The sequence below is a fragment of the Pristiophorus japonicus genome, chromosome 4 (assembly GCF_044704955.1).
Source record: "Pristiophorus japonicus isolate sPriJap1 chromosome 4, sPriJap1.hap1, whole genome shotgun sequence".
NCBI classification, from domain to species: domain Eukaryota; kingdom Metazoa; phylum Chordata; class Chondrichthyes; family Pristiophoridae; genus Pristiophorus; species Pristiophorus japonicus.
In genome coordinates this window covers 312,529,904-312,553,177 of record NC_091980.1, presented here as the reverse complement: position 1 = coordinate 312,553,177, position 23,274 = coordinate 312,529,904, and the positions used below count along the sequence as shown (strand labels likewise).

The window sequence follows — 23,274 nt, the reverse complement described above, 5'->3', positions numbered from 1 at the left end:
CTTTCCAGGTCTGCATGCCTCAGTACCACGCCAGGTGGTACATTTACTCACTGTTTCCATCTTTCGCTTGCTGTGCCCCTCTCAACACGGTTCATGTGCACTGTAGCAACTCGCCAAGACTCCAACAGCATCTCCCAAACTCGCGATCTCTACCGCCTAGAAGGACAAGGGCAGCAGGCACGTGGAATACATCACCTCCACGTTCCACTCCAAGTCATACCTTGGAAATATATCGGCCGTTCCTTCATCGTCGCTGGGTCACAATCCTGGAACTCCCTCCCCAACAGCACTGTGGGAGCACCTTCACCACACAGACTGCAGCGGTTCAAGAAGTCGGTTCACCACCACTTTCTCAAGGGGCAATTAGGGACGGGCAATAAATGCCGGCCTTGCCAGCGACACCCACATCCCATGAATGAATTAAAATAATTTTGGATAACCCTAAACATTCCAAGAACCGTCCGTCTCTAATGGTTCGGTTTTAATGGAGCGGTCTGTAGATTTCAGATTGGAAATGTGCCGTGATCACAGCCTGTGTGTAACTGCTTGCAGCATTGGATAATGTAATTCAGAAGTGCTTGGTAATTATAAAGCCACAGTCACCACGGGTTCTGTCAGTCAAATGGACAGCAGTGAGGAGACTGGCCAGGAGGGGGGTCCCAGAGCACAGACAGCGTGAGACAGTTCAACTACAGCAACAGAGGCAGTGTTCTAAAACCCAGATTGTTTCAGCTTTATAGGCAAAGGAAAGTGACACTTGGAGATTCTTCTGGGTCCTTATTAGCCCTGGGTTTTTTCCTGTTTTCTTTTCCTCTCCCAGAAGATGAAACTGCTGAGGGGGGAAATGCGGGAAAAAGGGAAGAAGTCTCGAATTATGATGCTCCGGCCATCATGGTGTGGGGCAGGTTTGATGGACCAGCTGTGTGTCACCACCACCACCTGCCGTGACCCCTTCCGCTGTCTCCGATTTGTCACACTGCTTGTCTGACAACCAGTACCGGATGAGCAGAAATTTCTTCCGACGAAATAATGGGAAGAGCGAAGCCATTGACTTCGGCCCCTGCCACTTTGCGTTTCTCAGAAGCATGCCAATCATTTGCCTTTTGAAGTATAGTCACTGCTGTTATGTAGGCAATTGTAGCAGCCAGTTTATGTACAGCAAGATCCCACAATAGAATTAATGAGCAGTTAATCTGCTTTTGGTGGTGGTGGTTGAGCAAGGACTGCTGGCCCAGGACACTAGAACACCCTGTACTTTTTTCAAATCAGTGTCATTAGGGGATCTTGAAAATCCACACAAACAACCAGAACAGTCAGACCGGGCCTCATCCAAAGAAAGGCACCTCAGGTAGTGCCACACTGAAGTCGCCTAAATTACATTTCTAGAGTGGGGATTGAACCCACAACCTGCCGACTCAGAGGGGCGAGTTATTTAAAAATTGTGATCTGGAGTAGTAATAGTCATTGATATTTCCCCTTCCTGAGCCCAAGGTCGCTGGAGATCAATCACAGAACACTCAGTGTGTACCAACTACAAGATGCACTGGAACTACTCGCCAATGCTTCTTCAGCAGCATCTCTCAAACCCGCGACCTCTACCACTTAGAAGTACAAGGGCAGCAGGCGAATGGGAACACCATCACCTGCAAGTTTCCCCCCCTTCCCAAGTCACGCACCATCCTGATTTGGAAATATATCGGCGTTCCGTCTTCGTCGCTGGGTCACAATCCTGGAACTCCCTCCCCATCAGCACTGTGGGAGCACCTTCACCACCACCTTCTCCAGGGGCAATTAGAGACGGGCAATAAATGCTGGGCTTGCCAGCGACGCCCACATCCCGTGAATAAAACAAACCACCAACCCTCACCGCCCCCATCCCACCACCATTTATGCCTTGCAGGGACACATCAACTCAACACAGGACAGGGGTGGAAATGTGACCAACAGATCCCAGTGGCCCGAGACTGGAGATTGTTTCTGTGAGTAACTATCGGATTAGGGCAGGATCAGGACTAACTGTGAAGCCACATGCCCCAAGAGTGTCTGTGAAAATTGGATACTCGCGGGAGGTAATGGAGCGCTGCCTGGATCATTTTATTGTTAATATAAAGTTCCCCAACACCACCCGACCCGACCTCCACCTCTAGAAAAGAGCAAACTGCTGTTATGAACACATACCTCCTTTAGCGTACGTGGCATACACCCCTCGATACCTTGGTCGAGCGATCTCCAGCTCGGTCTCAATCTCGTCTTGGTAACTTGTTATTTCACCTGTGCAAACAGAATTTTTTTTTTTTTTTTTAAATACTATAAACACTAACCTATGACTGACCAGCTTTGAAGTGAAACTCTTCGAAGCTGGAGAGGGGTAAGTTGATGAGGGAGGGGGAGAGAGAGAGAGAGAGAGAGAGAGAGAGAGCGAGAAGGTGGGGGACTGTTCAATTACCTTCAAAATCCACCAATTTTTTGGCGAGTTCATCCTCCAGCTGAAATAAAATAGAAATCACTTTTCACATAATCAGCACCTTCTGCAAATAATTTATCAGACCTGAGTCCATAACCCAGGCTGACACTCTGAGTGCAGTACTGAGGGAGTGCCGCACCGTCAGATGTGCCGTCTTTCGGATGAGACATTAAACGAGGCCCCGTCTCTCAACCAACATCACTGAAACGGATTATCTGGCCATTATCACATTGCTATTTGTGGGAGCTTGCTGTGCGCAAATTGGCTGCCGTGTTTCCTACAGTACAACGGTGACTACACTTCAGAAGTACTTCATTGGCTATAAATTGTTTTCGGATGTCCTGATGTTGTGAAAGCCGCTATAGAAAAGCAAGTTCTTTGTCTTTCTACCAACTGAGCCATCCGATAGTTGGGTGAGAAGGGGGCGGGAGAGGGAGGCAGGGAGAGAGAAACAGAGAACTTTTCAGAAAGTTTTCACTCTCTCAACATTTAAAAAAAAATAATCCTTTGCCGTACTTTCGACATCTCAGCCACCGGTTTAGTAAGGCAGCATCATCTGTACTTGTACCAGGCTACACGCCATCGAGGAAACCACAACTTACTCAGTTAAGCTGAAAGGTAAATACTAAATGTCCTATTGATAATTACAGGGCAGGCAAGATAACTTCTTCAAACTGAGATATTATAACCAGGTATACATGCATGTATTTTTTTTTTTAAATCCTTTTTAATATAAAACTACCTCAAACGGCTTTCGATTACAGGATTGTTACGGTCATTGGTTCCGAAGTTAACTCAGTGTGTGTGTGCTGATACGTGGTTTAGCGAGGCCTCCCTGGTGGTGAAGCCAATGCTGCACTGAGCGGCTCAGATCAAGGTGGTCTCATTGAAACATAGAAAATAGGTGCAGGAGTAGGCCATTCGGCCCTTCGAGCCTGCACCACCATTCAATAAGATCATGGCTGATCATTTAACCTCAGTACCCCACCCCAGCCTTCTCTCCATAACCCCTGATCCTTTTAGCCGCAAGGGTCACATCTAACTCCCTTTTGAATATGACCAACGAACTGTCCATCTGTGGTTTGTCCAGAGCCAGCTGATCGATAGCCAGTGGGGAGGGCTCGGGAAGCTGTCTCAGCCACTCAGCTCAGGTGTCGAACAAGCAGCCAAGGATGAGGCACTCCCCATACTTGGAGAGACTGGAGAAGCCTTCTTCCATGCTGTAACCATTATCTGGGAACGGTAGCATAGTGGTCATGTTACTGGGCTAGTAATCCAGAGGCCTGGACAATAACCCGCACAGGTCTTCAAATCCCACCACGGGCAGCTGGGGAATTTCAATTCGATTAAAAATAAATCTGGCATAAAAATCTAGTGTCAGTAATGGTGACCATGATTGTCATAAAAACCCATCCCATTCACTAATGTCCTGCAGGGAAGGAAATCTGCCGCCCTTACCCGGTCTGGCCGATATGTGACTCCAGACCCACAGCAATGTGGTTGACTCTTAACTGCCCTCTGAAATGGCCCAGCGAGACACTCAGTTGTATTCAAGGCGGCAGCTCATCACCACCTTCTCAAGGGCAATTAAGAACGGGCAATAAATGCTGGCCTTGCCAGCAATGCCCACATCCCATGAATGAATAAAAATAAATTAAAAAAATGATTCTATGAAGCTGGGGTTGTTCTCCTTTCAGCAGAGAGAGATTTAATAGAGCTGTTCAAAATTATGAGGGGTTTTGACAAGAGTAAATAACGAGACACTGTTTCCAGTGGCAGAAGGGTTGGTACCCAGAGGACACAGATTTAAGATAATTGGTAAAGGAATCGGGGAGGAGAAAGGGGTGGGGGAAAGAGGAGTTTTTTTGATCGGGAACGCGCTGCCTGAAAGGGTAGTGGAAGCAGATTCAATAGTAACATTCAAAAGGGGAATTGGATATATGCTTTTTGCAGGGCTATAGATGGGATTAATCAGATCGCTCTTTCGAAGAGCCGGCACAGGCACGATGGACCAAGTGGCCTCCTTCTGTGCTGTGTGATTCTAAGCAGCAGGGTTCCATGTCAGAATCAACGTCTAACGACACTTGCGAGAAAGTCTGGTGTTGACATTTGGTGAAGTGTGGGCAGGACCGGGCTGAGCTGTGACGCCCCCATGATCGAACAGCTCACACACACAAAGAAAGGCCACTTGGGAGGAGGGTTGGAGATTGGGGAACCGTATCCCAGCACGAGCCAGCGCCTTTAGGAATGGGTTCGGAGGAAAGAGACGATAATTAGGTAATGAATTAAAAATAATTTTGTCAAAGCCACCACTCTGTGACCCTGGTCACCAATTATTCACAGGGTTACCTGCTGCAGTCTAATCTTTTTCTTCCCCGCTGTGAACGAAGGCGGGTCACACTCCTGCTCCAAATCGATCTTCATAAACTCATCGATTGTTAACTGACTAGTTGGTGTCTCTTCAAATTCATTGAGCCTGCAACACAAGTCAGAAACACCAGCTGAATAAGCTTGAGCTGATTCACAACTGCACACAGAATATCTAAACATTCTCATTTCGAGGCAACTGAAATATCAGGGCATTCAACTCGAAACGTCATGGACTTCTGCAAAAGAACACAATCACAGTGGATAAATTCTCCAACAACCACATACCCGAGACTGAAAGCTGCACAACAACTGCAAGGGCAACCTGTTACATTGCCAAGTTAGCAAGAGTTGTACCTTCCTGTGACTGTCTCACACCGCTCGGTAATGAGCAAACATGACACCCTGCTCACTGCCCACGCTGGGCGGGGAGTGGCTGAACCTCTCTTGCCCCACGCCCACCCTGCTTGCCTGACCCTCCCCTATCCCACGCCCACCCTGCTCACTGCCCACGCTGAGCGGGGAGTAATTGACCCTCTCCTACCCCACGCCCACCTTGCTCGCCTGACCCTCTCCTAACCCACGCCCACCCTGCTCACTGCCCACGCTGGGCGGGGAGTGGCTGAACCTCTCTTGCCCCATGCCCACCTTGCTCGCCTGACCCTCCCCTATCCCACGCCCACCCTGCTCACTGCCCACGCTGGGCGGGGAGTGGCTGAACCTCTCTTGCCCCATGCCCACCCTGCTCGCCTGACCCTCCCCTATCCCACGCTCACCCTGCTCACTGCCCACGCTGATCGGGGAGTGATTGACCCTCCCCTACCCCACGCCCACCCTGAGTGCAGCAGTCTGGCTGTCTCTTCAACAACAACTTGTATTTAAATGTCTAACGCAGTAAAACTTCCCAAGGCACTTCACAGTAGCGTTATAGAACAAAATTTTACACTGAGCCACAGAAGGAGATATTATAAAAATGAATAAAAGCTAAGTCAGAGGTAGGTTTTAAGGAGCCTCTTAAAGCAGGAGCAAGAAGTTGAGGGAAGGAATTCCAGAGTTGGACGAGCGCAGAGATCTCAGAGGATTTTATGCAGACCTTGCTCGCCTGACCCTCTCCTAACCCACGCCCACCCTGCTCACTGCCATGCTGGGCAGGAACCTGGGGATCCTTGTGCATGAATCGCAAAAAGTTAGTTTGCAGGTGCGAATGGAATGTTGGCCTTCATTGTGAGAGGGATGGAGTACAAAAGCAGGGAGGTCCTGCTGCAACTGTACAGGGTATTGGTGAGGCCACACCTCGAGTACTGCGTGCAGTTTTGGTCACCTTACTTAAGGAAGGATATACTAGCTTTGGAGGGGGTACAGAGACAATTCACTAGGCTGATTCCGGAGATGAGGGGGTTACCTTATCATGATAGATTGAGTAGACTGGGGCTTTACTCATTGGAGTTCAGAAGGATGAGGGTTGATCTTATAGAAATATTTAAAATAATGAAAGGGATAGACAAGATAGAGGCAGAGAGGTTGTTTCCACTGGTCGGGGAGACTAGAACTAGGGGGCACAGCCTCAAAATACGGGGGAGCTAATTTAAAACCGAGTTGAGAAGGAATTTCTTCTCCCAGAGGGTTGTGAATCTGTGGAATTCTCTGCCCAAGGAAGCAGTTGAGGCTAGCTCATTGAATGTATTCAAATCACAGATAGATAGATTTTTAACCAATAAGGGAATTAAAGGTTATGGGGAGCGGGCGGGTAAGTGGAGCTGAGTCCACGGCCAGATCAGCCATGATCTTGTTGAATGGTGGAGCAGGCTCGAGGGGCTAGATGGCCTACTCCTGTTCCTAATTCTTATGTTCTTATGGCTGGAGGAGGTTAAAGAGGTAGGGAGGGAAGAGGCCATAGAGAGATTTGAAAACAAGGATAAGAATCCTACACCCCATTCCTGTTGAGGAGGGAGACTGAGGGTTAGAGACATTCATGTTTTTTTTTTACAAGGCAAGGGAAAGAGCTCAGTAGCCTTAAAGTGAGAGATCAGGTGATGAGAAGCTGGGAAAGTCCACGATACAGACTGAATGGAACAGGCTTGATGGGGAGAAAAACTCTGTCTGTCTCAAGGCTGCTTCTACAATTCCCAAACATGCCGTACCATCGGGACGGACTGGTCGGGCTGGGTGGAATGCGGATATCGAAAACAAAAGGAAATATTTGCAGGGCTATGGGGACTGGGACAACTTGAATGGCTCTTTAATGGGCCGAATGGCCTCGTCGTGTGCTGTGTGATTGTATGTAATTAGACTGTGTTCCCTGGTTTAGGAGTCACTGCCATACCCAAATATCCACTGGTATTGATATCAGGATCTGTCTCGATGAAGTATATAAACACAGCTACATTTGGCACGAGAAGGAAAATTGAAATGAAACTGGATATCTGCACACCACCCACACGGTCTTTGATTACTTTCTAAAATATTAAGTGCTGTAAATATACTTCTCGGCAGAGCTTTTCCCTCAAGGTTAAATGGGTGGGACAGAGTTCATGAAAGGGAAGAATCGGGCATGATGGGCTGAATGTCCTTTCTAATTGCGTGCTTTATGTCCCCGCAGTCCGGCGATCCCTGCTCGGAAAAGTGTGTGGGTAAAGATAGGGATAGGATCTGATTATAACGATTCTTTTCATGGTCGAGTAGCCTATCGACATTCAATCTCTAGGCTCATGCGTGAATAACTTGGGTGGAAAACTTGAAGGCGATCAGAGCCTGTGGAACCCGTACCCCAGTGAGAGTCAGCACCTTCAGGGGAGGGGGGGGGATCTGTACCCCAGTGAGAGTCAGCACCTTCAGGGGAGGGGACCTGTACCCCAGTGAGAGTCAGCACCTTCAGGGGAGGGGGGGACCTGTACCCCTGTGAGAGTCAGCACCTTCAGGGGAGGGGACCTGTACCCCAGTGAGAGTCAGCACCTTCAGGGGAGGGGACCTGTACCCCAGTGAGAGTCAGCACCTTCAGGGGAGGGGGGGGGACCTGTACCCCAGTGAGAGTCAGCACCTTCAGGGGAGGGGGGGACCTGTACCCCAGTGAGAGTCAGCACCTTCAGGGGAGGGGACCTGTACCCCAGTGAGAGTCAGCACCTTCAGGGGAGGGGGGGGGACCTGTACCCCAGTGAGAGTCAGCACCTTCAGGGGAGGGGACCTGTACCCCAGTGAGAGTCAGCACCTTCAGGGGAGGGGGGGACCTGTACCCCAGTGAGAGTCAGCACCTTCAGGGGAGGGGGGGACCTGTACCCCAGTGAGAGTCAGCACCTTCAGGGGAGGGGGGGACCTGTACCCCAGTGAGAGTCAGCACCTTCAGGGGAGGGGACCTGTACCCCAGTGAGAGTCAGCACCTTCAGGGGAGGGGACCTGTACCCCAATGAGAGTCAGCACCTTCAGGGGAGGGAGAGACCTGTACCCCAGTGAGAGTCAGCACCTTCAGGGGAGGGAGAGACCTGTACCCCAGTGAGAGTCAGCACCTTTAGGGGAGGGGACCTGTACCCCAGTGACAGTCAGCACCTTCAGGGGAGGGGGGGGGGACCTGTACCCCAGTGAGAGTCAGCACCTTCAGGGGAGGGGGGGGACCTGTACCCCAGTGAGAGTCAGCACCTTCAGGGGAGGAGGGGATCTGTACCCCAGTGAGAGTCAGCACATTCAGGGGAGGGGACCTGTACCCCAGTGAGAGTCAGCACCTTCAGGGGAGGGGACCTGTACCCCAGTGAGAGTCAGCACCTTCAGGGGAGGAGGGGATCTGTACCCCAGTGAGAGTCAGCACCTTCAGGGGAGGGGGGGACCTGTACCCCAGTGAGAGTCAGCAACTTCAGGGGAGGAGGGGACCTGTACCCCAGTGAGAGTCAGCACCTTCAGGGGAGGGGGGGGACCTGTACCCCAGTGAGAGTCAGCACCTTTAGGGGAGGGGACCTGTACCCCAGTGAGAGTCAGCACCTTCAGGGGAGGGGGGGGACCTGTACCCCAGTGAGAGTCAGCACCTTCAGGGGAGGGGGGGGACCTGTACCCCAGTGAGAGTCAGCACCTTTAGGGGAGGGGACCTGTACCCCAGTGAGAGTCAGCACCTTCAGGGGAGGGGGGGGACCTGTACCCCAGTGAGAGTCAGCACCTTCAGGGGAGGGGGAACCTGTACCCCAGTGAGAGTCAGCACCTTCAGGGGAGGGGGGGGACCTGTACCCCAGTGAGAGTCAGCACCTTCAGGGGAGGGGGAACCTGTACCCCAGTGAGAGTCAGCACCTTCAGGGGAGGGGGGGGAACCTGTACCCCAGTGAGAGTCAGCACCTTCAGGGGAGGGGGGGGAACCTGTACCCCAGTGAGAGTCAGCACCTTTAGGGGGGGGGACCTGTACCCCAGTGAGAGTCAGCACCTTCAGGGGAGTGGGGGGGGACCCGTACCCCAGTGAGAGTCAGCACCTTTAGGGGAGGGGACCTGTACCCCAGTGAGAGTCAGCACCTTCAGGGGAGTGGGGGGGGACCCTTACCCCAGTGGGAATGAGATCCGTGTGCTGGCTCCCCACATTTGCGCTGCTATAAGTCACACTTTTGTGGGTCTACGTTGTCATTGAGATAAAGGCACAGCTCTCCTGCATCACTGGATAAACAAAGCGCACAACGTAACAAAAAGCTCAACGACTTGCAGTTATATAGCCTGTAAAGTTGTAAAACGTTCCAAAGTGTTTCACAGGAGTGTTATCAGACAAGAATCGACAATGTGCCACATCAGGAGGCAAGAGTGACACTCCAGGGCAGTACTGAGGGAGCGCCGCACTGTCGGAGGGGCAGTACTGAGGGAGCGCCGCACTGTCGGAGGGGCAGTACTGAGGGAGCGCCGCACTGTCGGAGAGGCAGTACTGAGGGAGCGCCGCACTGTCGGAGGGGCAGTACTGAGGGAGCGCCGCACTGTCGGAGGGGCAGTACTGAGGGAGCGCCGCACTGTCGGAGGGGCAGTACTGAGGGAGCGCCGCACTGTCGGAGGGGCAGTACTGAGGGAACACTGCACTGTTGGACGTGCCATCTTTCGGATGAGACCTTAAACCGAGTCCCTGCTTGCCATCTCAAGTTGACATAAAAGATCCCACCGCCACTATTTTTAAGAGCAGAGTATTTATTCCCGGTTTCCTGACCCATATTTACCCCTCAACCAACATTGCTAAAAAAAACAATTCATCTGGTCAATCATCACATTGCTGTTTGTGGGAGCTTGCTGTGCACAAATCGAAACATAGAAATATAGAAAATAGGTGCAGGAGTAGGCCATTTGGCCCTTTGAGCCTGCACCACCATTCAATATGATCATGGCTGAACATGCAACCTCAGTACCCCATTTCTGCTTTCTCTCCATTCCCCTTGATCCCTTTAGCCGTAAGGGCGACATCTAACTCCCTTTTGAATATATCTAATGAACTGGCCTCAACAACTATCTGTGGTAGAGAATTCCACGGTTCACAATTCTCTGAGTGAAGAAGTTTCTCCTCATCTCAGTCCTAAATGGTTTACCCCTTATCCTTAGACTGTGTCCCCTGGTTCTGGACTTCCCCATCATCAGGAATATTCTTCCTGCATCAAACCTGTCCAATCCTGTCAGAATTTTATATGTTTCTATGAGATCCCCTCTCATTCTTCTAAATTCCAGTGAATATAAGCCTAGTCGATCCAGTCTTTCTTCATATGTCAGTCCTGCCATCCCGGGAATCAGTCTGGTGAACCTTTGCTGCAACCCCTCAATAGCAAGAACGTCCTTCCTCAGATTAGGAGACCAAAACTGAACACAATATTCCAGGTGAGGCCTCACCAAGGCCCTGTACAACTGCAGTAAGACCTCCCTGCTCCTGTACTCAAATTGGCTGCTGCGTTTCCTAAATTACATCAGTGACCACACTTCAAAAAGTACTTCATTGGCTGTAAAGTGCTTTGGGGCATCCTGAGGTCGTGAAAGGTGCTATAGAAAGTCTTTCTTTCTTTGTTAGGACAGGTGAACAAAAGCTTGATCAAAGAGGTAGCGTGTTATTTTGAAAAAGGTTTCCGAAAATGAAGGCGGTCTCGTGACCGGACCAAGGCTACGAGACTCGCGTAGAATATTGGCAACTGCGCAAGTGGCTCCAAAATCAATACCTTCAATACCGAAATTTATTACCTACATAAACTAATCGGACCTCAACAGGATGCGGACATCAGTTGTTGTTTGCCTGTGTTATTCCAGATTTCGGTCCTGGCCTGCAAGACCATCGGCAGGCCGGGGCCATTGGAGGGACCAGTGTGCGGCAGCCCGGCCCGGAAATCGGTGTGGTCCCGGCCTGTAAGACCATCGGCAGGCCGAGGCCATTGGAGGGAGCAGCGTGCGGCGGTATAACACTGCAGGGAGGAGCAGCGCGTGCTGCAGGAGGGCGATGGCTGTGAAGCCAGGTCACTGATTGCAGTACGGGCAGGCACAGCAGGAGGGGCGAAGGAAGCAAGAGTCCGCAGGGGGAAGTGATCGGGGCCCAAGAGAGGCGTGAATCTGGGGCCCAGAAGAGGCGAGGGCCCAGGGGCAGCACGGGCCAGCCCACACTGCAATATGTGTGCGTGCTCTGTCTGTGCAGCAGAGCGAGTCTCCAGTTAGTTTTGGTTAACCCACTGGACCAAGGCCTAGCTCTGTCAAGCCCGTGTGGTGGCTGGTGTGCAACGGCCACCACACGTTAAAAAAATCCACACACAGGCATCTTCCACCCTTCAGGATGTAGTTCGGGATCTGGAATATTAGGTCCTTCATTGAAACACCTGTGAACTCATCACTTTTTGGCATGGAAACAAGTCATCCTCGCTTCAAGGGACTGCCGATGATGATGATGATGATGATGATGGTGTTAACACTACCCACAGGGCCAACAGTGGGATACAGTATTTCTCCAGCTCACGGGCCTGCTATATATCCCCTTTCTCTATTTGCAATACATTCACTGTAAACTCTGCCGAAGAAGGCTCAAGGAACCTGACCTGTTATATTCTGATCATGAAAACCCATAAACTGTATCATGTTAGTTCAAGCTCGCCAGAAAATCCTGATAAGGAAGCTTCAGGCAAATAATCTATTTAAAAAGAATATTCTCCTGCGCAAATGGAGATAACCCTTTTACGTTCCGTACATTAACTGCTTGAAAATGAGAATTTTTAAACCTTCTCATTTCCAATCCAAAATTCCTTTCGAACCAACCAGGACAAACCTGTATTATTATTATTATTATTTTTTTTTAAACTGCTTTTCCAGCCTTGGCTCAGCGGGAACACTCTCTACTCAGATTCCTGGTTGCAGGCCCCAGTCCACGACGTCAGTGCATAATCTCAACTGTTACTCCAGTGCAGTATTGCATTGTCAGAGGCGCTTGTAAAACTACAGACAGTGCTGCTTATATTGCAGAGCACCTTGAGACAACCTGAGGATGTGATAGGTGCTATATAAACACAAGTTCTTGCTTTTACACAGAAGATAGAAACGACAATCGTAAGAATACAACAAACAGAAGAAGAATCTTAACCGATAAGGGAATAAGGGGTTATGGGGAGCGGGCAGGGAAGTGGAGCTGAGTCCATGATCGCATTAAATGGCGGAGCAGGCTCGAGGGGCCACATGGCCTACTCCTGCTCCTATTTCTTATGTTCTTATAAGAATCAATGCATCAACATGCATTCGAGTGATAGAAAGATGGGTACAGTAGTGCAGTGGCTATGGTACTGGACTAGTAAGCCAGAGAATGCAAATTCAAATCCCACTGTGGCAGGTTGAGAATTTGAGTTAAATTTTTAAAATCTGGAAATTAAAAAGCTGGTATCAGTAAAAGTGAAGCTGTCAGATTGTTGTAAAAACCCAACTGATTCACTAATGTCCTTCAGGGAAGTAAACTCGCCCTTCTTACCCGGTCTGGGCCTATACCTGGTTGACTCAACTGCCCTCTGAAGTGGCCTGGCAAGATACAGAGTTGTACAATACCACGCAGACTGCTGTGGTTTAGAGTCCCAGAGCAGAGGGGGGGGGGGGTTATGCTTGAATTGTATAAAACACGAGTTAGGCCACAGCTGGAGTACTGCGTGCAGTTCTGGTCACCGCATTACAGGAAGGACATTATTGCACTGGAGAGGGGACAGAGGAGATTTATGAGGATATTGCCGGGAGTGGAGAATCTAAGCTATGAGGACAGATTGGATAGGCTGGCTTGTTTTCCTTGGAACAGAGGAGGCTGAGGGGAGACCTCATTGAGGTGTATAAAATTATGAGGGGCCTAGCTATAGTGGAAAGCGCTTATTTCCCTTAGCAGAGGGTTCAACAACGAGGGGGCATAAATTTAAAGTAATTGGTAGAAGGTTGAGAGGGGTTGAGAGGGGATTTGAGGGGAAATTTCTTCACCCAGAGGGTGGTGGGGGTCTGGAACTCACTGCCCGAAAGGGTGGTAGAGGCAGAAACCCTCACCACATTTAAAAGGTATTTAGATGTGCACCTGAAGTGTCGTAACCTACAGGGCTACGGACCCAGAGCTGGAAAATGGGATTAGGCTGAATAGCTTCTTGTTGGCCGGCATGGACACTGTAAAGTCCTGTCCCCTCAGTACAGATTCACACGAGGCATGTAGTGCAGTCAAGGTCACTCTGGACCTGCACCTTTATTTCACAGCTCTGGAATGCTGCACTTGCCTGAGACCTGTCCTTATATACTTGTCTCTTGCAAATGCACCCCTGGTGGTAAGGTATGCTGGTGGTTACAGGTCATATCTTATTACAGTCATGTATAGCATGTTAGGATACAGTTATATATAATAATGTAAGATACATGACAACACCCTCCCCCAACGTCTTATTGTCTTAAAAGGTTCAGTCTCTCAGGTGGTCTACGCTCTCGCGTGGAGCGTCTGAGTTATGGTTCAGTTGTTTGCCTTGGTGTCTGTTTTTCTTTGGGTGTGGTTGCTGGTATCTCGCCTGGGCTGTCTGTTTCGATTGGTGTGATTGTTGTTGACTCGCCTGGGCTGTCTGTTGGGATTGCCCTTTCCTCAGGTTGTTCCCTCTGTCTGTCCACCAGGTGTGGTGCGAGTTCCACATTGTAGTCTGCCTCTGGTTCTGCAGTGTTGTTGGTAAATCTGCTTTTGACTTGGTCTACATGCCTCCGGCAGGTTTTGCCATTGTCCATTTGTACTACCAGTAGCCTGTTCCCTTCTTTGCCCGTTACTGTCGCTGCAAGCCATTTGGGACCCCTGCCATAGTTTAGTACAAACACTTTGTCCCCTATCTCATTCCAGCTCCCCCTCGAATTTCTGACATGGTACTCAGTCAGCTTACGGCGCTTTACCTCAACGATTTCGTGCATGTCTGGGAGGATTAATGAGAGTCTTGTTTTTAAAGTCCTTTTCATCAACAGTTGCACGGGGGGGATCCCAGTCAGTGAGTGCGGACGAGATCTGTAGGCCAGCAGCAGTCGCGACAGGTGACCCTGCAGCGTGGGACCTTGGATTTTAAGCATGCCTTGTTTAATGATTTGCACTGCTCTCTCCGCCTGGCCGTTGGAGGCCGGCTTGAACGGTGCCGTCTTGACATGATTTATGCCGTGGTCAATTATAAAGTCTTGGAATTCTGCGCTGGTGAAGCACGGACCATTGTCACTGACCAATGTGTCAGGGATTCTGTGCGTTGCAAACATGGTTGCGAGGCTCTCCAGAGTGGTGGAGGTTGTGCTCGAGTTCAAAATGGTGCATTCGATCCACTTTGAAAATGCATCTACAATTACGAGGAACATTTTGCCCATGAATGGGCCTGCATAGTCTACGTGCACCCGCGACCACGCTTTGGTAGGCCAGGGGCTCAGTGGAGCCTCCCTGGGGGCATTGCTGAGTTGGGCACAAATGGTGTACCTTTGGACGCAGAGCTCCAAATCCACGTCAATACCAGGCCACCAGACGTGGGATCTGGCTATGGCCTTCATGAGAACGATCTCCGGGTGCTCGCGGTGGAGCTCCCGGACAAATGCCTCTCTGCCTCGCAGAGGCATGACTACTCGGCTGCCCCACATCAGGCAGTCTGCTTGTAGTGATAGCTCATGCATGCGCCTGTGAAAGGGTTTTAATTCCTCGGGGCAGGCATTGCGAGCCTCTGCCCAGTCACCGGTTAGGACACATCTTTTTACTAAGGATAACGTGGGGTCGCTGGCCGTCCAGGCTCTGATTTGGCGAGCCGTAATGGGCGAACCTGTGGACTCAAAGACATTGATTGCCATGACTATCTCACAGTCCTGTTCGTCAGACCCTTCCGTGGTCACAGGGGTAGCCTGCTGAGCGTGTCGGCACAGTTGTCTGTGCCTGATCTGTGCCTTATTGTGTAGTCGTAGGACGCCAGCATGAGTGCCCACCGTTGAATTCGCACTGAGGCGTTGGCGTTTATTGCCTTGCTCTCGGATAGGAGGGACGTGAGGGGCTTGTGGTCGGTTTCTAACGTGAACTTGGCCCCGAAAAGGTATTGGTGCATCTTTTTGACACCGTACACGCACGCGAGCGCCTCCTTCTCTACCATTCCGTACCCGCGCTCCGCCCGCGAAAGTGACCTGGAGGCATAAGCTATGGGTTGTAATTTGCCTGCACTATTGACATGTTGCAAAACGCACCCGACCCCATACGCTGACGCATCGCATGTGAGAACTAGCTTTTTACCTGGGTCAAAGAAAGTCAAAACACTGTTGGAACACAGAAGGTTGCGTGCCTTATTGAAGGCGCGTTCCTGGGCGTCCCCCCAAAACCAATCGCACCTCTTCCTGAGTAGCACATGGAGAGGCTCCAGCAGCGTGCTTAAGTTCTGCATAAAGTTCCCAAAGTAATTGAGTAGCCCGAGAAAGGCGCGTAGTTCTGAGACATTCCAGGGCCTGGGTGCCAGGCGAATTGCTTCTGTTTTGGACTCTGTTGGGCGGATTTCATCAGCGGCAATCCTTCTGCCCAAAAATTCAACCTCGGGTGCGAGAAACAAGCACATGGATTTCTTAACTCGCAGGCCTACCCGATCCAACCGCTTTAGTACTTCCTCCAAATTACGGAGATGGGAATCGGTGTCCCTGCCCGTGATAAGTATGTCGTCTTGAAATACAGCCGTCCCCGGGATGGACTTGAGCAGACTCTCCATGTTGTGCTGGAATATGGCAGCTGCCGACCTGATGCCGAATGGGCATCGATTGTACATGAAAAGGCCTCGATTTGTGTTGAAAGTGGTGAGTAGCTTGGATTCCTCGGTCAATTCTTGCGTCATATACGCAGATGTGAGGTCTAATTTTGAGAAAAGTTTACCTCCAGCCAATGTGGCAAATAAGTTCTCCGCTCTGGGCAGCAGGTACTGGTCCTGTAGGGAGACTCTGTTTATGGTAGATTTGTAGTCCCCACAGATTCGTACAGATCCATCAGGCTTCATGACTGGGACGATGGGACTTGCCCAGTCGCTAAATTCCACAGGTGATATAATGCCTTCCCGCAGAAGCCTGTCTAGTTCGTGTTCAATCTTTTCCCTCATCACATAGGGTACAGCTCTGGCCTTGTGATGGACCAGTCTAGCATCCTGTGTGATGTAGATTTTGACTTTGGCCCCTTTGAAAGTGCCCACACCTGGCTGAAAGAGATGTTCAAATCGCTTTATAACTGTTGAGCAGGAGGTCCGTTCCTCTAATGACATGGCATGGACATCATCCCATTTCCAGTTTAGTTTTGCCAGCCAGCTTCTTCCCAGCAGTGTTGGGGGGTCTCCAGGGACAATCCACAGGGGAAGTCGGTTCACTGTCCCTTTGTGTGTGACAGAGAGCATGGCGCTGCCGAGGACTGGTACGATTTCTTTGGTATAGGTCCTTAGTGTGGTGCCAACCCTTGAGAGTTTTGGTCTGTCTCTTTTATGCGGCCACAGTTGTTCAAATTGTTGAGCGCCCATGAGAGACTGACTCGCTCCCGTATCCAGCTCTATATTGACAGATATCCTGTTGAGAAGGACCCTCATCATTATAGGAGGCGTCCTGTTGTAGGAGTAGCAGCCATTGATCGTGTTGACCCGCTGTCCATCGGTGTCCCGGGTACTGTCCCCACCATCTTCTAGTCCACTTTCCGACCCATCCGATTCTTATACCAGCCGAGCTGCCGTTTTTTTGCACATGCGGGCCAAATGCCCTGTATATTCACAATTTCTGCAAACAGCCTGCTGAAATCGACATTCCCTTGACGAGTGCCCACCCCCACACCTCCGCACAGACCTGTTCCATTGTTCAAAGTGTTCCCAAAGAATGAGCTGCGTCTGGCTGATCTCTCTTGAGCTGCTTCTCAGTTTGTAGTTGACTGCGGGTTGATGAGGTGTGACCGGCCGTTCCTGTGGCCTTTGATGGCTTCTGCCTGCTGTCGAGAACTTGTTCTCCCGTATTTGTCTGTGTGTGGGGGTAGCAGCTTGTTTAGTGCCGTGAACTTCTTGTTCCAATATTTCGTTAGTTGTCGTACCTACATTGTAAATCAACCTCGTTTCTTCTTCCCCTACCAAGAATGTCTGTGCAACCAGTGCTGCTGCCTCTAAGGTCAGGTTCTTGGTCTCTATGAGCTTTCGGAATATGCCTGCGTGGCCTATTCCTTCAATGAAAAAGTCTCTCAGCATTTCTCTCCTCAGTTAATCGGAGAACTCACATAAACTAGCCAACCTCCGAAGTTCTGCCACGAAGTCGGGTATGCTCTGGCCCACACAGCGTCTGTAGTTGTAGAACCTGTGTCTGGCCATGTGTAGGCTGCTCGCTGGCTTCAGGTGGTCTCTTACCAGTGTGCTCAATTCTTCAAACGACTTGCTTGCTGGTTTCTCGGGTGCCAACAGATCCTTCATTAAAGCATATGTTTTTAAGCCACAGCTGGTCAAGAGATGGGCTCTTCTCTTGTCTGCCTTATCGTCGCCTAACCAGTCTTTGGTTACAAAGCTTTGCTGGAGCTTTTCTATAAAGTCCTCCCAATTGTCCTTTTCATCTGATCCATTGTTCGCCATTCTGTGGATTCTGTAATCCTGTAACCCGTCGTCACTGTAAAGTCCTGTCCCCTCAGTACAGATTCACACGAGGCATGTAATGAAGTCAAGGTCACTCTGGACCTGCACCTTTATTTCCAGCTCTGGAATGCTGCACTTGCCTGAGACCTGTGCTTATATACTTGTCTCTTGCAAGTGCACCCCTGGTGGTAAGATATGCTGGTGGTTACAGGTCATATCTTATTACAGTCATGTATAGCATGTTAGGATACAGTTATATATAATAATGTAAGATACATGACAGACATGATGGGCCGAAATGGCCTCCTTTCGTGCTGTAAACTTCTATAAAGGCCATCACTATCTCAGGGCAACTCAGGATAAGCAATAGGTTCCGATCGTGCCAACGATGCCACAACGTGAGAATGAGTAAATAGAAAATAGATCAGGGCTCGACAGAGGGGCGTCTACCTCTAAACAAGAGCTCAAACATAGGCTCCAAGAGCCAGGGCAAATTTCAACAATTCTTCTCCTGATTGCTGAGATTTGGGGGAATTCGTTTTATTTTGCATGAGACGTCAGGTGGAAGTAAAAGTCCCATGGCACTATTTCGAAGAAGAGCAGAGGAGTTTACGAAAGGATATATTTGCTTAGGAGACAGTTCAGAGAAGGTTCCCGAGGTTGATTCCGGAGATGAGGAGGTTGACATGAGGAAAGATTAAGTAGGTTGGGCCTCTACGAATTGGAATTCAGAAGAATGAGGTGTGATCTTAGCGAAATGTACAAGATTATGAGAGGGCTTGACAAGGTGGATTCAGAGAGGATGTTTCCACTGATAGGGGAAACTAGAACTAGAGGGCATGATCTTAGAATAAGGGGCCGCCCATTTAAAACTGAGATGAGGAGAAATTTCTTTTTTCCGAGGATTGTAAATCTGTGGAATTCACTGCCTCAGAGAGCTGTGGAAGCTGGGACATTATTTCTGTTTGAAATATATTCAGACAGTTTCTTAACCGTTGAGGGGATAAGGGGTTATGGGGAGCGGGCGGGGAAGTGGACCCGAGTCCATGATCGGATCAGCCATGATCTTATTGAATGGCGGAGCAGGCACGAGGGACCGTACGGCCTACTCCTGCTCCTATTTCTTATGTTCTTATGAGTTCTCCCCGGTATCCTGTGCCAATATTTATCCCTCAACCAATGTCACTAAAAAAAAAAAAATTATCCTGGCTTTTACTTTTTTGTGGGAGCTTGCAAATTGACTGCTGCATTTCCTACATTACCACAGTGACTACACTTCAAAAGTACTTCATTGGCTGTGAAGCGTCTTGGGCTGTAAAAGGCTCGAAATAGTCTCAGTGGCCAGGTCTGGTCATTGTCCAGTGGCCCCGGCACGTGTATGGAAACGAGGTGAGGACTGCACTCTGCACTCCAACAGAGACCACTGCCCGCTGATCTATCACAGCTCCGGCTGCCTGTTACATGGGCAGGGGAATGAAGTCTTGGAGTGTAAAGTCGGTGAGCGTAACGCCAACGAAAGGTGGGAGGTTGCATTTATATAGCGCCTTTCACCACCTCAGGATGTCTCGATGTTTTTTTTTTTGAAGTGCACTAAAAGATGATGATCAGGGGAGTGCTCCCTCGTGTCCTGGCCAGCATTTATCCTCCAACCAACATCACTAAAAATCCAGGTGGATTGTGACATCCTCTGTCGTCAAACACTCGGACTAGGCTGACGAAGGAAGAATGGTCGGCGTCAGTGGGTCTGCAGCCCAGCAAGAGGCAGCGCCTTCAAGAGGTTAGGACAGAGCATGGGAAAATACATCGGTATTAAAAGGTGATGCATTATGCTGTTAGAAGGGAACCTTCGATCGAACACAAACTCTTCCGGCCCCATGTATTTTTGACAGGTTTTTAACCAGCTGGGGTATTCCACAGGGACCTATTAAAAAGACATTTGCTCGAATGCTTCATAACCCCTCCCCCAACATGAATGGAGGAAAAAGGGATTTCCTATCAAATACTGGAGGCTACTTTAAAAACTCATCGACTGGTGTCAAAAAGAATGTTTAAGAATTGCCCTCGAGGAAAGCACATCTGTCCCACACCACAGCGAGCACTCTCAATTTACAGGAAGATAATAGATACTAGAGGGATCGAGTGCTCAACTATCATCCCTCTGGCTTCAGACAGGACATACATACATTGTAAAGTTCTCAACCTTGTTTTCAAATCCCTCGCCAGCTTTGTAATCTCCTCCAGCCCCACAACCCCCCCCCCCCGCCCCCCACCGAGATGTCTGCGCTCCTCTAATTCTGCCCTCTTGAGCATCCTTGATTATAATCGCTTAACCATTGGTGGCCATGCCTTCTGTTGCCTAGGCCCCAAGATCTGGAACTCCCTGCCTAAACCTCTCTACCTCTCTTTCATCCTTTAAAACGCTCCTTAAAAACTACCTCTTTGACCCAGCTTTTGGTCACCTGCCCCAATTTCTCCTTATGCGGCTCGGTGTCAAATTTTTTATTTCACAATACTCCCGTGAAGTGTCTTGGGACGTTTCACTACATTGAAGGTGCTATATAAATACAGGTTATTGTTGTTGCTATAAAGAAAGACTTGGATTTATATAGCGTCTTTCATGACCTCAAGACGTCCCAAAGCGCTTTACAGCCAATTAAGTGCTTTTGGGGTGTAGTCACTGTGTAATCAAGTCGCTGGAGAACTACCACCAACGATGTCTCCGCAAGATCCTACAAATCCCCCGGGAGGACAGACGCACCAACATTAGCATCCTCGACCAGGCCAACATTCCCAGCATTGAAGCACTGACCACACTCGATCAGCTCTGCTGGGCAGGCCACATAGATCGCATGCCCGACATGAGACCCCAAAGCAAGCGCTCTACTTGGAACTCCCTCACGGAAAACAAGCCAAAGGTGGGCAGAGGAAACGTTACAAGGACACCCTCAAAGCCTCCCTGATAAAGTGCAACATCCCCACCGACACCTGGGAGTCCCTGGCCAAAGACCGCCCTAAGTGGAGGAAGTGCATCCGGGAGGGCGCTGAGCACTCGAGTCTCATCGCCGAGAGCGTGCAGAAATCAAGCACAGGCAGTGGAAGGAGCGTGCGGCAAACCAGTCCCACTCACCCTTCCCTCAACGACTATCTGTCCCACCTGTGAAAGGGACTGTGGCTCTCGTATTGGACTGTTCAGCCACCTAAGGACTCATTCTAAGAGTGGAAGCAAGTCTTCCTCGATTCCGAGGGACTGCCTATGATGATGAATGTCGGAAACGCAACAGCCAATTTGCGCACAGCAAGCTCCCACACATAGCAATGTGACAATGACAAAATAATCTGTTTAGGTGTTGGCTGAGGGATAAATGATGACCAGGGGAGAACTCCCCTGCTCTTCTTTTAGAACCCTTCAATAAACATTTCGACGTCCTGAGGTGGTGAAAGGCGCTGTATAAGTGCAACCCCCCCACCCTTCCTCAGCGTTACGCTCACCGACTTTACACACAAAGGCTTCATTCCCCTGGCCATGTAACAGGCAGCTGGAGCTGTGATAGATCAGCAGACAGTGGCCTATGCTGGGATGGGCACCTGCTCCAAAGTCTAAACTGAGACAGGGAACAGGGAAAGGGATGAGAATCATGGCATGAGGTTCAATTTCTGCTTTGCTGCTTACAGAACAAAATGTATTGAAGAAACCTTTTTACTGTCACCAAAGGAACGGCATAAAGGTGAGCAGAGGAAAACAAAACAGACCTTTGGTGTCCAGTTTACGGTTTGGAAATTCCTGGATGGTTCACACCAAAAACAGACCGACTTTTCAAATCCAGGTGCTGACCTGTGACGGAATAGTGTGTCACAACCCACCCTCCGTCCAGTACTTTGACCAAATGTCAGCCCAGATAGTGAATGCATCACATTCCAGCCTGATCGCCCCACACCCTGACCCACTCCCACCCCAGACAGACACTTCATACAATCATAGAAATTTAGGGCACAGACGGTGGCCATTCGGCCCATCGTGTCCGTGCCGGTCTATGGAGAGCTATCCAGTCTAATCCCACTTTCCAGCTCTTGGTCCGTAGCCCTGCTGGTTACGGCACTTCAGGTGCACATCCAAGTACTTTTTAAATGTGGTGAGGGTTTCTGCCTCTAGCACCCTTTCAGGCAGTGAGTTCCAGACCCCCCCCCCCCCTGGTTGTTGGCCCTTCTACCAAGGGAAACAGGTCATTCCTATCCATTCTATCCAAGCCCCTCATCATTTTATACACCTCAATAATGTCTCCCCTCAACCTCCTCCGTTCCAAAGAAAACAAACCCAGCCTATCCAATCTTTCCTCAGTGAAAATTCTCCAGTCCTGGCAACATCCTTGTAAATCTCCTCTGTACCCTCTCTGGTGCAATCACATCTTTCCCGTAATGTGGTGACCAGAACTGCATGCAGTACTCTAGCTGTGGCCTAACTAGTGTTTTATACAGTTCAAGCAGAACCCCCTTGCTCTTGTATTCAATGCCTCGGCTAATAAAGGAAAGTATTCCATATGCCCTACTTAACCACCTTATCGACCTGTCCTGCGACCTTCAGGGATCTGTGGACATGTACAGGGGCAGGGAGGTGTTGCTACAGTTGTACAGGGCATTGGTGAGGCCACACCTGGAGTATTGTGTACAGTTTTGGTCTCCTAACCTGAGGAAGGACATTCTTGCTATTGAGGGAGTGCAGCGAAGGTTCACCAGACTGATTCCCGGGATGGCGGGACTGACCTATCAAGAAAGACTGGATCAACTGGGCTTGTATTCACTGGAGTTCAGAAGAATGAGAGGGGACCTCATAGAAACGTTTAAAATTCTGACGGGGTTAGACAGGTTAGATGCAGGAAGAATGTTCCCAATGTTGGGGAAGTCCAGAACCAGAGGTCACAGTCTAAGGATAAGGGGTAAGCCATTTAGGACCGAAATGCGGAGGAACTTCTTCACCCAGAGAGTGGTGAACCTGTGGAATTCTCTACCACAGAAAGTTGTTGAGGCCAATTCACTAAATATATTCAAAAAGGAGTTAGATGAGGTCCTTACTACTAGGGGGATCAAGGGGTATGGCGAGAAAGCAGGAATGGGGTACTGAAGTTGAATGTTCAGCCATGAACTCATTGAATGGCGGTGCAGGCTAGAAGGGCCGAATGGCCTACTCCTGCACCTATTTTCTATGTTTCTATGTTTCTACTCCAAGGTCCCTCTGTTCCTCTATTTTCAATATCAGTCTTTGGTTAATGATTAGGATCGAGAATCGTGGCTCAGTGTCCCCTTCACAAGCCCAGGGTCTCTGAGGATATCTGCAGTGTCCTTCCCACTACTCTGCCTGAGGCCAGCTCACAGACTAAGGTCAAGCTGGCCTTCCTGATCGGTCTGGCTGGTTGCCACGCCGGGCAA

The 23,274-nt window shown here is 49.8% G+C and overlaps 1 protein-coding gene across 5 annotated transcripts in view; it reads right to left on the bottom strand.

The window, feature by feature from the left end:
* brf1b (BRF1 general transcription factor IIIB subunit b) overlaps positions 1–23,274 on the bottom strand; it is a 409,723-nt gene that overhangs the window by 190,344 nt on the left and 196,105 nt on the right. For all 5 annotated transcript variants that reach the window (XM_070879697.1, XM_070879698.1, XM_070879700.1 and 2 more), the window contains 3 exons: positions 4,814–4,940; positions 2,447–2,486; positions 2,179–2,271 (listed from right to left, as the gene is read on the bottom strand). In XM_070879697.1, the coding sequence (XP_070735798.1) occupies positions 2,179–2,271; positions 2,447–2,486; positions 4,814–4,940 (260 nt within the window). The remainder of the gene's footprint in view (positions 1–2,178; positions 2,272–2,446; positions 2,487–4,813; positions 4,941–23,274) is intronic.